At 32.9% G+C, this 16,471-nt stretch overlaps 2 protein-coding genes across 4 annotated transcripts; both read left to right on the plus strand.

Moving 5' to 3' along the window:
• Window positions 1-214: 214 nt before the first annotated feature.
• Window positions 215-2,192, plus strand: LOC142506124 (uncharacterized). Of its 2 annotated transcripts, none has more exons than XM_075619277.1 (2): window positions 215-367; window positions 655-2,192. In XM_075619277.1, exon 2 carries the CDS (start codon window positions 816-818, stop codon window positions 1,809-1,811), a length of 996 nt encoding a protein of 331 aa, XP_075475392.1. In that variant the 5' UTR covers window positions 215-367; window positions 655-815; the 3' UTR covers window positions 1,812-2,192. The 2 variants fall into 2 exon arrangements, with proteins under 2 accessions (XP_075475392.1, XP_075475393.1); XM_075619278.1 differs by having other exon boundaries at window positions 269-406.
• Window positions 2,193-11,171: 8,979 nt separating this feature from the next.
• LOC142505254 (chaperone protein ClpB3, chloroplastic) lies at window positions 11,172-16,453 on the plus strand. Of its 2 annotated transcripts, none has more exons than XM_075618160.1 (10): window positions 11,172-11,573; window positions 11,666-11,887; window positions 12,140-12,377; window positions 12,695-12,890; window positions 13,226-13,280; window positions 13,368-13,518; window positions 13,722-14,030; window positions 14,326-14,591; window positions 14,803-15,729; window positions 15,993-16,453. In XM_075618160.1, exons 1-10 carry the CDS (start codon window positions 11,331-11,333, stop codon window positions 16,317-16,319), a joined length of 2,934 nt encoding a protein of 977 aa, XP_075474275.1. In that variant the 5' UTR covers window positions 11,172-11,330; the 3' UTR covers window positions 16,320-16,453. The 2 variants fall into 2 exon arrangements, with proteins under 2 accessions (XP_075474275.1, XP_075474276.1); XM_075618161.1 differs by having other exon boundaries at window positions 11,669-11,887.
• The last annotated feature ends 18 nt before the right edge of the window (window positions 16,454-16,471 follow it).

Consider the following 16,471-nt stretch of genomic DNA (forward strand, 5'->3'; position numbering starts at 1 on the left):
ATATATATAAATATGACAGAAGAAATTAAATATATAAATATTAGTTAATTCGTGTCACTAATTAATTATTAATCAAAATTTCATTGACATGTTAGTTAAGATGTTGATTATGTAGAATGCAGGGCTAGGCTTGGGTACAATTAAGTTAACTGATAAGATTTTGAAAACAACAGTTATCTGTCATAAGCTAATTCACGTGGCTTCTTGTGCACCAATTCTTCCATGGAGCAGGATCAGATGAAGCTGACACCCATCTTCTTTTTCCTTTGTTTTTTTTGCAACTCTGACATCTTTTATTAGCATAAACTTGACAGCAAAAGGAACGTTTATTTTGAAATTAAATCTGATCTCACATGTTTTTTTTCAGGTAAATTTCGGAAAGGTTGCTCATGTTTTCTTGATTGTGGTAGTCCAAGTGTTTTTTTTATCGATTGCATGTTTGATTCTTTGTATAAGCAAGTTGTTGTGATTTTATGATTGCGATCGGTTCGTAAATATCATCTAGAGTTTGCTAACGTTGTCTGTTGAATTCGATATTACGGCATTAACAGAACTCCTTTTAGCTAGTTTTTTTGGGTGTGATTTGAACCAGATACATCATGCTCAGTTCATTTTCTCAATTTCTTGATCTCACGGATCATTATTGATGTGCAGAAAGTAAAAATATCAGGAATTTCTGCTGTTATGGAAGAAAAATCTCGAGGGCCTGAACTGAGAGGTTGAAGCCTTTGCATTTAACTAACCTAAGAGGGTTGTCAAGAATATTCATCATATGTATAATTTTTTCGGTTTTTGAGAGATGCTAGACAAATACAATGATTCGAAAAGAGAACAACAAATCTGATGACCATGCCAAAATCTTTAAGCCCTTGTCAAGTACTTCATCAAAAACATGGTCCAGATCTAACGACCCTCGTATCGTGCGTGTTTCTCGAGCATTTGGAGGCAAAGACAGGCACAGCAAAGTTTTCACAGTTAAAGGCCTTAGAGACAGGAGGATCCGGCTCTCAGTTCCAACCGCCGTATATTTATATGGTCTTCAAGAAAGATTAGGCCTGAATCAGCCGAGCAAAGTGGTGGATTGGCTACTCAACGCTGCAAAGGATGATATTGGTGAATTGCCTCCACTCCAAATTCCTCCAGGGAGTTTTTGCCATAACGTTCATCAGATTTTGAGTTCTAATTCTCATCAAGATTTCAGATCTCGTCATGAAAAACAAGCAGTTTTAACAATCGGTGGCGGTATAAGCTGGTTGAATCATGATCAGTTAAAAAATCCCAGATCGAATTTCGTTTGGGGATCGTCAAAGGATGCAGCTCTAGGAGAAACAAGAAACAACACTGATAAAAAAGATGAAAATTCAGCAAGATTACATGAAGAACAAGGTGCTTACGTTTCTGCAAACAATTTTCTAACTAGATCGAACATTGGCTCGAGTTTTCTGAATCCTACTGCAGTACCTTACAATTCCTTTCTTAAATGGGATCCATCCAATTTGACGTTGTCACAATATCCTCCAAAAAATCACACCCTATCTGAAGATCTGCATAATTTTAACCTAGTTCAATTGCCATATTCAACTTTTTCTGTCCCATCTGGATCTCAACAGGTTCTCGTGTATCAGCCTGGTGGAATACCGCAATCTTGTTTCCCTTCCCATGTTTCTGCCATGGATACCGAATTCATCCCGACAAACCAAATTTTCCCGGGGTTGCAGTTGTCAAATTCTTCCAATTTTCTCCAGTCACAGAACAGCTCCAGAAACCAGCGAAACAATGACGTGGGGTTTCATTTGCAGTTGCCTAATTAGAAGCAACATATATATTGTGATAAATTATACAGGCTTTGAATATATCTTCTCTTGTCTTGATGTCTTGCTGATGAAGAGATTTAAGCTAAACCGTGCTAAAGGCGATAAAGCGAGCATAAATCTTCCAGGTTCGAAGGTTAAGATCTACTCTCCCTTGCTACCATACATGATCAGGTCAGATTCAGGTCCTGGAAAATGCTTCTTCATCAAGAAAAATAGTATAGAATTCCAACAATCACAGTTACAGAAGATAAAAAGGCAGGTGATCAGTACATATGTATGAGTGTGTGATGTATTTTAAACTATTGTTTACCTAATATTTTCGTATTATTTATTGTGTACGTAATGGTATATTATATGTAGTACTAGTGGAAAATTTACGCGCGTTGTGTGCGTTATTGTATTTTTAAATTGATCAAATGATGTTAAACAATCACTGCAAAATTGTTTTGAATTTAGAAAAGTTCAATTTAAAAAGAAAATTTTGTTTAAAAAGTATTTTTCTATGTAAAATGTGAAATAACAAAAGTTTTTAGTGCGGTAGTGAACAGGAAAGATAATCACGACATTAAATATTTTTGTGTTTTTCAAGATAGTTGCTATAATGGCCTCGTCATTTATATAATAGTAATAGTATAGGTGTAATCTTAATGCAGTTCGTACCCTTCATGCTTCGACTCTCAGAAATACTACAAATTAAAGCTCCCAAGTTTATGTGCTACAGATAAGACAGTTTTTTTATTCCATATCTTTTGTAAATTTTTTGTTACTCTCATGTTATTAATTATTACAAGAGATATGTTACAGACATAGGAAATATATAAACTATGAATGCCATAAACCTTCTGCTCTTACAGCAAAAAATAATTTAAAAATGTAATATTTTCTGTAGGGAAGTCGAATTTCTTGGTATCACAAAAACCCTCTTCAGAAAGCTCGCGATCGGTACGTCCCAAATTAAACCATGCGTGTGTGTTTATATATTTATATATATGTTGATCTTTATAAAAGAGAAACAAAACTGAGGTATAGGGTTTGTTCTTAATTTGAGCTATAGCTAGCTTATAGGTATTGAATGAGACAGCTTTGGTCTTGTCACCTTCACACAAGATCCAACAAGTTATGTGTGTGGCAAGTAAAGCAGTAATATTTCATTAAAGTAGTCCTTCAATATGGGATTTTTTGTTTTAAAAAAAAAAGTAGAATATGGAAAGATTTTGTAGTGTGTGGTCCAAATTGAGAAAGAAGAAAGGTAAATAAGGAGATGCAAATAATTAGGGTTTGGTTTCAACAATTTTGTATTCTGGGAGGGACCATGGGTATTTAAGTTTTCATGTACGTATAAGGTCCCCCCATGTCCTCTAGGGATGTAGCTAGCTACAAGAGTTTTTTTTCCGGAAAATTATATTTTTGAAATGATATATTTAGTTTTGGTGATTTTGATCTCCTGTGCCATCAAATTTCAGTCGTAGTCATAAGTATTTTTATTTTTGACAATTTTAATCATTTTTCATCGGGTGTGTTGATGTGACAATACCGACATCAGGGTGATATCAAGTCGCGTGGGAGAAAAAACTAAAATTGCTTAAAAATGACAATATAATAGACTTATATTGAAATTTGACAACATAGAAGACCAAAAGTGTAAAGAGGAAAACATATCAGACCAAAAATGCAGTTTTTTTATTTGCTAAATTATGTATATTTATCTCTTGATTTATTGTTATTGAATCTTGACATGGATAGATAAAGCAATTCTAATAGAGAAAATTTGTAATTAAAAATTATAATATTCAATTTATTTATTAATTGTCATTACTATATATTAAAAATCAAAATACATAATATAAAATTATAAAAACTATTATCAGTTAATTATATTCCGACATTTCATGAAAATACAAAAATATATTCTTGAAAAAAATATAATCGCTGCAGACATGTATGCTTTGTTTATTTTATCCTTAGATTAATTGTCTCTTTATTTAAATTTTTTTTACTCGATTTCTTTAGAACTTGTGAATCTTCTTTTTTCAACTAAATTTATCTACCATTTTACTACCATTTACTTTTGAATTATTAAAAATAGGATATTATATAGGACTGCATATGAATAATTATTTTCTACACATTTATAATTCGCGTAATTATGTATAAGTCGATCGTATAAATTATTTTTATAGTCAATGTAATATTCGAACAATTCGATATACTATATACACCCCAGATAAGACCTAGCATTAGCGTTCACTTAAATGATTTTTTAATAAATCTTTTTCTTTTTTTAAAATATGACAAAGTCGTATTCTATCAACAACAAAAAAATGATACGACGCCATATTTGATAATTTTTATCCTCGAGTACTTTTATTTCACATTATAATTAATCTTGGATTGTCGCCATAATTTTATAAGTGAAATTTTAACTTAACAACATAAATAAAACTTTTAATTTTGCTCATCGAGCTATATTTTTAAAGATGAATCTTCTATAAAATTATCTGATGGATCAATTTTATGAGACGAATCTCCGACCCGACACATAAAAAGTGTTTAGAGCAGCAGAGATGCCGGGTTAGTCTTGCTTTCCTATTAGCTCACCGATCTAACGACACTTGTAGAGGAAAAGCGTTGTTCACTTTGTTACCTCAAGCTTACTAAATAAATACTTAGAATTCGACCAAGTAAAAAAATTATTCTCTGGAAATAACTCAGACGATGCTACATACATAATGAGATAAATAATTCAAGTTAAATAATATTACTTGACGTTTTCAAGAAGGGCGGAAGTTACTCTATCGGGCCAAGTGAATTATTTTGGGCTGTATTTGTTGGGCCACTCATGAAGAGACGAAAATTAAAACGCATCGGTGCTTCCTCTGTCGGTAATGGCAACGTGAATCTCATGAGATTAGTTTTATATATAAGCATCGTCGTTTGGTTCGTGTGATATGATAAATAAATGATATATAATAAGAATGATTACAAAATAAAAAGTAAGGATAAACAACACATTATGATAAATTATATGATTTTTGACATTATTTTAACTTGCTTGATTATTTTTGTTAATTATTTACTAAAATGCCCTAATCATATATTAATTAATAATATATTGTTAAAATGATTGTAAAAATATAAAAATTCTAGAATTAATTGATTTAAAAAATTATAAATAAAATAAAATATGATATTAATTATTAAATTTTCATTAATTCAAATTTCCGAAAAATACTAAAAAATCGATTAATATTATAGAAAATAATTACATTTTGATAATAACATAAATATGCATTTACTGTGATAATTAAAATATTAATAAAAATTTGAATATTAAATAATGATTAATAATAATTATAATATTACGATTAAAAATAATATAATAATTAAAATATAATCAATAATAATTAAATTATTTATAATATTAATCAAATAAAAAATTATATTTAAATATTATTAAATTTTGTGAATATATAATTATTTAACTTTGGGATATTAAAGAAAAAATTAAATTAATCAAACATCATCATTTCTCCACCAAAAAATTATATAATTACCAACAAGAGGATAATAATACATACAGTGCAGGCTGGATGCGGGCTGAACGAGTTTATCACAATCTTAATCATGCACATCAAACACATGATAAGAAAATGATTAAAAATCAATCTTCTCTTATCATGCATACCAAACAATGTCATACTGTGCTAAACGAATCAATTAATGTAGATGGCTTGAAATATATGTACTTTTCTCCCTTCAAATTAAAGTTGCAATCGACAGGGGATTTCTTCTTAATATAACTTATAAAATCAATGATAAATGCTTAATCCAACGAGGGTTCAAAATGGTTGCATCAGTATTTCATGGCGGGCCACGGTAATTTGAGAAGTGTGGCCAGTCGTTTGAGTTCATGGAAGTTCTTGCTGTTTCCGGGTCATTAGTGTTTCCATTGGAGTTATTCCAGATACCAGCATTTACGGCGGAGAAGATGAAATTGTTGTTGAAATCCAGAGGAGGCAAATTAGAATTCATCGGCTCCGGATTACCTCCGTAGCTTGGTAGGTGTAGAGGTAAAGGTTGATTCAGTGCTATGTTGGATTGGAAATTGATATCTTGCAAAATGTTCATGTCGACAGCACTGGAACCACCGAAATGGTTTCTTGTATTGAAACATCCGTTCCATGCATGTGGTTGGGTCAAAGATTGTATAGCGGCCAAACAAGAGATCTCATCGTATGAGGTTGCAGGATGAATTGGTGCAGACAGGCTTCCAAGGGGTTCTATTTTAGTAGCAAGCTGGGAAGATGAATCTTTCGTAATTGGCTTGCCATTTGATCTTCTGCTACCACCAAAAGGGATGTTCCTCATGCTTCCGCCGACGGTCCAATACCTTCTGCATGTCTTGCAATAGTGCCGAGGTTGTCCCCGGTCGTTGTTGTTGTAGTAGCGGAATTTAGTGTCCGTCGAGTTGCAACGAGGGCATCTCAGAGGGGCCGCTTGTTGCTCTTGCTGGCCATCTTCGGTTTCTCCATTCTCTTGCTGCATTTTCGTCGCTCGTTAAAGTATATATATACATATACATATATCCTCTAGTACTGTGCTCTTTCCTTATTTATACTAGTGGATTTGCCTGAGGGCACTGGTGTTCTTCACTGATCTATGCAATCTTTCTCTTTCATAAATTTATGACAATCACATCTGGTTGGTAAAAATGGCAAAATTTAGTGATTTTACTTCTACCAAAAATATTGATATCGGTGGAGCTTTAATTGCAATTGTGCATTAGGATTAGAGATGGGCTAGCTGTAAACAATCGGACGTTGTAAGAGAAGAATCCTACATTAATTAATATATAAAAGAGGACATATGGATTTGGTGCGGGTTTGCTTTGGATGAATAATTGGATAATTCCATGTTATATTTGGATTATTTATATCCTATGATATGATCAAATGTTAGTCGCTGGATTATTAACAAATATATCAAATTTCATAAAAATATAAGAGACTCACGTGATCTAATGATATTGAAATTGAAGATGAAAAACTACGAGATAACGTATATTAACTCATGAATAATGTGGATGTAAGTAGATGAATTAAAAGCCTATGACATGACTTTTGCTTCATCAAGAGTGGATTGAATGAGCAGTATATGGAGATTAATTGATAGGAATATGAGATTATAAAAATTTAATGAAGTTAGCTGCAACTATTTGTTTTCAGATTTCGAAACATGATTGGTAGAATATTTATAAAATATTTTTTATAAAAGTATTTTTTTATAAAAAATATTTTATAAATATAAAAAAATTATAAAATATTTAAATTTTGTTTTAAAAATAAATGTGTGTTTGAACAATTATTTCATAAAGATTTTTTAATTATAATTTTATTTTTCTTATTGATTTCTTGTTTGTAATTTATTATTCATCGATCTCTGTTTTTATTTTAAAATTATCAAAAAATATGTGTCCATTATTTTTTAAAATTTATACTTGAAAAATATTTTCATAAAATTTTTATTTTCAAACATATATTTAAAAATTTTCACTTTAAAACAATTTAAAATAATTATTCAAACCAAACATCACTAGTTGCTAACTTCTAGAACTCAATGAGTCCGTGTTGTGCTCTTGCCACGTGTCAAACTAGTACTCAAGTGCTTGTATTTGAATGGAAACCAACGATTCCCGACAATAACGTGGTCAAATGTTGCATTACATCATCGGTATATATGTCAATTTTTATAAAAAAAATGTGAGATCCGTATGATCTAATATTTTTTGTAAATTTGAATTTATTTATAATTTTTTTCGATTTAGGATATCGAGATAATGATAAATATAACATGAGCAAATGGAATAGCGAGAAGAGAACGTGAGAAGTTTGTGAGTAATCAATTTATTATTTTAGTCTTTAATTATTAAATATAATAGAAAATGGTAATAGTAAATTTGAATATCCATTAAAATTACAAAATATAATTTCTCTAAAGGGTTTACTCATTATATATATATATGTAGAGATTTGTGTTACCCTGCACCCCTTGGTGTACAGGCGTCCAGCCGTGTTTTCTTTTTAATTTTTTTTTAAAAAAACATTTTTTATTTTATTAACATATATATCATAGGTTTCAAAATCCACATTTTTCGTGACCAATATTTGAAAGAAGAAAATTTTTTTTTTTGCCATTCACGCACAAAAAATCCGAAATCTAGAAATCTAGAAACTGAGAGTAAATCTAGAAATCTAGAAACCAAAAAAAAATGTTTTTTTAAAAGTATTCCTCTTTCGAATTTCTAAAAAATTTCTCAAACGACGAATTTTTAAAAAATTTCTTCTTTCGAATTTCTTGTGATTTCACGCACAAATTGCACCTTAAATCGAATTTCACAAATTGCACCTTAAATCGAATTTCACACCATATATATCATAGGCTTCAAAATTCACATTTTCCGTGACCAATGTTCGAAAGAAGAAATTTTTTTTTTGCCATTCACGCGCAAAAAATCAGAAATCGAAAAAATCTAGAAATATAGAAACTGAGAGTAAATCTAGAAATCTAGAAACAAAAAAAATGTTTTTTAAAAAAAAAATTAAAAAGAAAACACAGCTGGACGCCAGTTGTACAGGCGCCCAGCATACCCTGCACCCCTAACAAGTCTCTATATATGTATATGTGTGTATATATATATATATATATAATGAGGAAACCCTTTTATTTTCTATTAGTTTTCAAATATTTAATATAGTCTTTGAATACACTAGCCTTATATATATATACACACATATATATAAGGCTAATGTATTCAAAGACTATACTAAATATTTGAAAACTAATAGAAAATAAATACGTATTAAAATGTGATGTATTTTCAAATATTTTAAAATTCAAATTTAAATAGACGTCCCTTGAAAATATAGTGTAAATGTAAAGTTCTACATGGATTTTATCATTTTATTTAATTTCGGTTATAGTTTTGAGTTTTGGGTTGCGTTTATATATGTAGTTATTACTAATCTCTATAGTATTAAATAAAAATATTTTTTTTATATAATGTTACCTTTTTCAAATTTTTAAACACGAATTTTAATATATTGAATGTTCATAGATTACTATGTTGTTATTATTATTATCATTATGTAACTTAATTACAACTTCAATATAAATATATATTTAATATGTTCTCGGAAATATTTAAAATTTTTAATCAAATTTTATTCAGCTAATAAATGACAAATATGGATAAATAAAAAAATATATAATTTTTTAATATATTTTTATATTTTATTATTATTATAGTTTCATTCAGGCAATATAAAGAAATTAATCTAGCATCATAAAATTGTTATATTCGTTTAAACGTTATCTGAAACGAAATAAATATTTTCGGCATAATAATTTTTTATAATAATATTTAGATTTTAAATATATTAATTATATTATATCAATAATTTTAATAATTATTCAAATGTTTATACTTAATAAGTTTAATCATTAACTATATAAAATATCACTCCATACATCACACTAGTAAATTACTAATGAAAAAAGATAGTATCTTTTAACACATTATAAGTGAGTTCCATTATCATTACAACTTTTTTATTTTGATAAATTATTTTTGATCTTATTTATACGTTTTTTGTCATTTTTGTTTTCCAAATTGTTAAATTTTTAGTTTAAAGTTTGTTATCTTTGTTTTTTCCTACAATTTTAAAAGGTTTTTTGTATGAGGTGACACGATATATCATCAATGTAGCACTGACGTGCATAATGTCACATTAGTACTCTATATGAAAACCGACTAAAATTATCAAAATCGAAAAATACAATAATACAGCTAAAATATGATCATATAGATAATTAGAATCGCAATTATAAAAATATGCAATAAAGTATGTATATCATGAACCACTTGAGTTGTAATTTTTTTTTTGGTGGCAGCTTCAAATTTTTTTTTTCTCCAATCAACCAAAATAATATATATTATTAATAAAATAATTAAAATGGTTATTTGCCAATAAATATAAGGTTATGATAGTATATAAATGGAGAATATAATAAAGATGGTAAATAAAAAATGTAGAATTACTTGTGAATTTGTAGAATTCATCTTTATGATTTTGTGAAAACATTTATAAAAATTTTAAGATTTTAATTTTTGATGTGACAGGATATAAAACAGTAACTCCAATCGTCAAATTAGGTTTTGTGTTAGGAGTAGATATGTGAAAATTGGTTGGTGGGACGGGCTAGTTCACCACATGCTGCAACCCGTCATTAGGCGAGGGCGTATCATATGGCGCGCCTCTAAATGGCCAATCCAGCCCAACTCATTTTGGGTCGCGGGTTAGGCGAGCCGATCCGCTTATTTTTTTTAAAAAAATGCTAAACAGTATCACTGTAAACATAGAAGAAAATTATATTTCAGTCAAATAGTTTCATAAAATTTTTAAAAACATTGAAATAAGAAATTAAGAAACCATACAAATAATCTATAAAAAGTAAAGTGCTTAAACCAAATATGAATAAATTAAAAAAATACTATAAAGTCAGTTCTCATTAAATTTCATTCAATTTTGATCTTCTACAATAGCTCCCCCACTGTTTTATTCATAAAAAATTCAATAAATTGGATCCTTTTCAGGATGATATTGTTTTAATATTTGCACATTCATCATTGTCTGCAACCGTAGTTACGGGAATAGACAAAACATCGCATGCCATCAATGAAAGTGAAGGAATAACAGTGCTTATGATTCTTCCAATGTTCCAAAAAATATAAATTTTGATAATATACAAATTCAAGCTTTGGCTCCTCCAAATAAAGATCTAATTCAAATTTTCATTCACTTCTAATAGTTTGACTCTCATATGCCATGATTTCCTACGTCAATTAACTTATGTTAAAGTAATATATATATCAAAGAGTGAATATAAAATAGAAAAAAATAAATTGTTTTGTTCCAATTTTTATATAAAAATTAAAATTTAAAAAAATTTCTACCTTAATTTGCGGGTTAGTCCGTCCCGTTTATGTCCGTCCTGTCTTGGCCCGTAATCCAAAATGCTCAGTTCTTTTGGACCCGTCTTCAAACGGACTGTTATTTTATAAACTTAATTCGCTCAATTTTTATAACAAGATAGGATTGATGACCTAATTTCACAAGTCTAGCAAGAAGAGTGGTTAATTCGGAAAGAAGACGAGACAGAAGAGACACATAGGACTGGACAGGGTCCCACGACTTGGACCCAATTCAGGAAACTGGCCATCCATGTCTCGCCACGTTTCGGGGAAAGCATTGCTTACCTATACACACAAGGTGATATTATCAAATTCCATCCGGAACTTTATTTTGCTTCACTCACAATTACACCGCCTAGAATTTGCTAGACTCCTCGGTCCCTCTTCTTAAAGCCATTGCCTGCGCAGAAGCACCACTTCAATCCGTAACTGCAAATCTTCACCGGAAAATTTCAGCGCTAAATATTAACCCGAATCTGTATTTAATGGCGGCTGCGATGTCGTTCTCCGCCGCTAAAGTTTGTGCCCTGCCGTCGGAATATGCAGCTAAAACAGCCTTGTTTTCTCGGCAACCGTTGTGCGTCAACTTCCTAGAGAAACCTGGAGGGGTGAAGAACGTTAATTCGTTGAAGTTGAAGAGTAATAGTGCTGCTTATACTCGCAATTTTGATAAATTTCGGAGAAAGTCACGGTCTTTTATCGTGCGGTGTGAGTCGTCTTCTGGAAGAGTGAGTTGATTGTGAATTATTTTGTTTCTGTTTGAATTTGGTGGAGGTTGTAAGCTTATTATGGTGGTTTGATTATTATTTTTTCAATGCAGCAGATCACGCAGGCGGAATTTACTGAAATGGCATGGCAAGCGATTGTGTCATCGCCGGAAGTGGCGAAGGAGAACAAACATCAGATAGTGGAGACGGAGCATTTGATGAAGGCACTGTTGGAGCAGAAGAATGGCCTTGCTCGCCGGATATTCTCCAAGGCTGGTGTTGATAATACGCGACTTCTTGAAGCTACGGACAAGTACATTCAGCGCCAGCCTAAGGTAATTTGTTGGTTCAATTATGGTTGTTTTAATTAGGAATTCGGAAGCAAATTGTTGGCCACTCATTGACTTGTTGGTCTTCTTATACTTGTTTAGAGATTTGGGTGAAAGTAATCATTATTTGTAATGAAAATTGCTCACTTTATGCATTTTACTCCAGCATACTGTCTTCACCTTCAATATAGCTAACTATAATTTACGAACTTACATTAGTGATGATTTATTTTCTGCGTATGGTCTATGGGATGTCAGGTTCTTGGAGAGTCATCCGGATCCATGTTGGGAAGGGATTTGGAAGGACTTATACAGCGAGCCAGAGAGCACATGAAAGAGTACAGCGATTCATTTGTCTCAGTTGAGCATTTAGTTCTTGGTTTCTGCCAAGATAACAGGTTTGGAAAGCAACTATTTAAGGATTTTAAGCTCTCCCAGAAAGCTCTGAAAGATGCTATTCAGTCCATAAGGGGACGCCAGACGGTTATAGATCAAGGTAGTATTTGTTTGAGGTGTTCATAAATTTTTCTGTGGTATGATTTATTTGTTACATGAGATTTTTCTTTACACTTGCTTGAGAAATCCAGCTAGGATGGAAGTGTGTTTCGTTTGTTATTTTTGCCGCAAACTTTTAAGGCCAGAAAAATACTTTTAAGGCCAAGATTGTTTGTGCTTGAACTTAATTGAATCCATTTGTTTGCATAAGAACCACTTAGATTAATAAGTCCATATATATATACACACAAATGGATCATGATGTCAGTTGTTTTCTACTCTAAATTTTGATTTTTGCATCAAATGATATTGGTACAGATCCTGAAGGGAAATATGAGGCACTTGAAAAATATGGAAAAGATTTAACTGCCATGGCAAAAGCAGGAAAGCTGGACCCTGTAATAGGAAGAGATGATGAAATACGTAGATGCATTCAGATTCTTTCAAGGAGAACAAAAAACAATCCTGTTCTTATTGGTGAACCGGGTGTTGGAAAGACTGCAATTTCTGAAGGGTAAGCACTGCGGCATTTTCAAGTGCTTGTTTCATCAGCCAGCTTAATATAGTTTGTGTATCTTAGATTCTGCTTTTCTTAATTCTCCAACTGAACCACTGACTCAACATTCTAATTTGAGCGTTGTCAAAAAACTGTCACATGCTGCCAAGCCAGTAGTATAGCAAATAGTTGCAGTATACAGTTTGAATGAATATGAGTCAAATCTGAGAATAGCACTCCACAAGTTTTGTTTATTCGTAGTAGGATAACTATTATCCAATGAGCTTATATTGGTTCCTTTCCAAATTCCACCTTCAACAATATCATGATTATAATGAGATTATTGGTCACAGGCTTGCGCAGAGAATTGTACAGGGTGATGTCCCCGAGGCTTTAATGAATCGCAGAGTGAGTAATGGTTGAAATGTCCATAAAAATACATAGATATAGTAGTCTCTCTTTTTCTGTTGATTGTGATTTCAAATTCTGATGCAGTTAATATCTCTCGACATGGGAGCTCTTATTGCTGGTGCAAAGTACAGAGGAGAATTTGAAGATAGACTGAAAGCCGTGCTAAAGGAAGTAACTGATTCAGATGGCCAAATAGTCCTTTTTATTGATGAAATTCACACGGTAGTTGGGGCAGGTAGTTTTTCTCAATGATTAAAAAGGCACATACTGTTTCTTGTTTTGAACTGAACTCTGTGCAATGTCTTACTCGCTCTTTAATCATATTCCTAGCAATGATCTCTTGTTCCCCGTTTTCCTACAGAGTGACATTTCTTGTCGTATGTGTTTATTAGCATGAACATAAACCCTAGACCCTACTGATATTGTACCATCATTCAGGTGCAACAAATGGTGCAATGGATGCGGGCAACCTCCTAAAACCCATGCTTGGCCGTGGAGAGCTCCGATGCATTGGAGCAACCACTTTAGACGAGTATCGAAAATATATTGAGAAAGATCCAGCTCTAGAGCGTAGGTTCCAGCAAGTTTATGTTGATCAACCCACAGTAGAAGACACGATCTCTATTCTTCGTGGGTTGCGTGAAAGATATGAGCTGCACCATGGTGTCCGGATTTCAGATAGTGCACTTGTTGAAGCTGCAATTTTATCAGATCGTTATATCAGTGGGCGTTTCCTACCTGACAAAGGTAAGAAATTTGTTACACTAGTCAATTACCAGGACATATTTTCAAGGTGGGAGCGGGAGCACAAAGTTTTGCTCGCCTTTTGAAACTTTGTGGCTTGTCAAAGTAAGAATTCTAAATATGATGGAAACAATGCCCATGCATTTAAAAAATTATTCTGAAAGTGATGGTTTAATATTAGAAGACTATAAATTTCTTCAAAAAGTTCCAGATACCAAGCGTTTCCCCTTACTGCAAAAAATTTGACTTGAAATACGGCATGAGAAGTCATTCTTTGTTACCTATTTGAATTGCGCAGCTATTGATCTGGTTGATGAGGCAGCTGCCAAATTGAAAATGGAGATCACTTCAAAGCCAACAGCTCTTGATGAAATTAATCGTGCTGTTCTTAAACTAGAAATGGAAAGGTTATCTTTAACAAATGACACGGACAAAGCATCCAAGGATAGGTTAAACCGCCTTGAGGCTGAGTTGTCTCTCTTGAAGCAGAGACAAGCTGAACTGAATGAGCAGTGGGAACATGAAAAAACTGTCATGACACGACTCCAGTCTATTAAGGAAGAGGTACGTGCTTAATATTTGGCACAATTTTGGCAGGAGTTCCTTTGAAATAGATCTCATTTCAACATGTATAGTTCGGATCTGTGCCCACATGTATTAGAGTCCATTGGATTGGAATGGCCTTGTGGATCGATCTTTTGTCATCAAAAGTTTCGAAGGAATTCAAACAATTAATTAATAATCAGTCTATAACTAAGTAAACTTTGTTTGGCAGATTGACAGAGTAAATCTGGAGATCCAACAGGCTGAGCGAGAGTATGATCTCAATCGTGCAGCTGAATTGAAGTATGGTAGCCTAAATTCTCTGCAACGTCAGCTTGAAACTGCGGAAAAGGAACTAGATGATTATATGAGGTCAGGGAAGTCCATGCTTAGAGAAGAAGTCACAGGCGACGATATTGCGCAGATTGTTAGTAAATGGACTGGAATTCCTGTTTCCAAACTACAACAATCAGACAGAGAGAAGCTGTTGTATTTGGAGGAAGAGCTACATAAACGTGTTGTTGGTCAAGATCCTGCCGTGAAATCGGTGGCAGAAGCTATACAGAGATCAAGGGCAGGCCTTTCAGATCCTCACCGCCCAATTGCTAGCTTTATGTTCATGGGTCCAACAGGAGTTGGAAAGACAGAGCTTGCAAAGGCTCTTGCCTCCTACATGTTCAACACTGAAGAAGCTCTTGTAAGAATTGATATGAGCGAGTACATGGAAAAGCATGCGGTTTCACGTTTAATAGGAGCCCCTCCAGGATATGTTGGATATGAAGAAGGTGGTCAGTTAACAGAGACAGTTCGCCGGAGGCCATACGCGGTTATTTTGTTTGATGAGATTGAAAAGGCTCATTCCGATGTGTTTAACGTGTTTCTGCAAATCCTGGATGACGGTAGAGTTACTGATTCGCAGGGACGGACTGTAAGCTTCACCAACACAGTAATAATCATGACATCAAATGTGGGTTCTCAGTACATTCTTAACACAGATGACGGTGACTTGCCTAAGGAGTTGGCTTATGAAACCATAAAGCAAAGGGTAATGGAGGCTGCAAGATCAATTTTCCGCCCTGAGTTCATGAATCGAGTGGACGAATACATAGTATTCCAGCCTCTTGATCGCAACCAGATTGGCAGTATTGTTAGATTACAGGTGAGTAATTCTTTTATGATTTACCAAACACTGAGACATCTTGTCTCTTCATATCATATACAACTATATTGCAATGTGGTCCACGAACGTGAGAAACTTTTGACTTTTGATGTATGTTCAAAAAATGAGGGATTTCAGTTATTTAATCCTATATATCGGAACCGTTGATCTATCTTATATGTTTGTCTTGTTGAACGGGACTGTTCATCTGAAATGTTTTGTTTAGATGGAATCTGGTCTAATTTTTTGATGTGGCTTGGCAGTTGGAACGAGTACAAAAGAGGGTAGCAGATAGGAAGATAAAAATCCAGGTGACTGATGCAGCAGTTGAACTCTTAGGAAGTCTTGGATACGATCCAAACTATGGAGCAAGGCCAGTTAAACGGGTTATCCAACAATATGTCGAAAACGAGCTTGCCAAGGGTATCTTGAGGTCAGAATTTAAAGAAGAGGACTCTATTCTCGTCGATACCGAAGTCACAGCTTTTGGCAATGGTCAGTTACCACAGCAAAAACTTGTTTTCAGAAGGTTGGAATCAGGTTCCGATGCATCTTCTCAAAACCGTGAGGCTTTCTCAAAGACAATGTGAGGTCATACTAGTATATATTCACCTTTAACATATGCTGCGAGAACTGCCTCGCATTCACTCATTTTGAGGTGTAATTTTTTACAGATACATATCAATTATACAACCCTCTCGCGGCAATGCGTGAACTTACATCATATCTATCGAATCTGGTC

The sequence above is a fragment of the Primulina tabacum genome, chromosome 10 (genome assembly GCF_025594145.1).
Source record: "Primulina tabacum isolate GXHZ01 chromosome 10, ASM2559414v2, whole genome shotgun sequence".
Classification (NCBI taxonomy): Eukaryota; Viridiplantae; Streptophyta; class Magnoliopsida; order Lamiales; family Gesneriaceae; genus Primulina; species Primulina tabacum.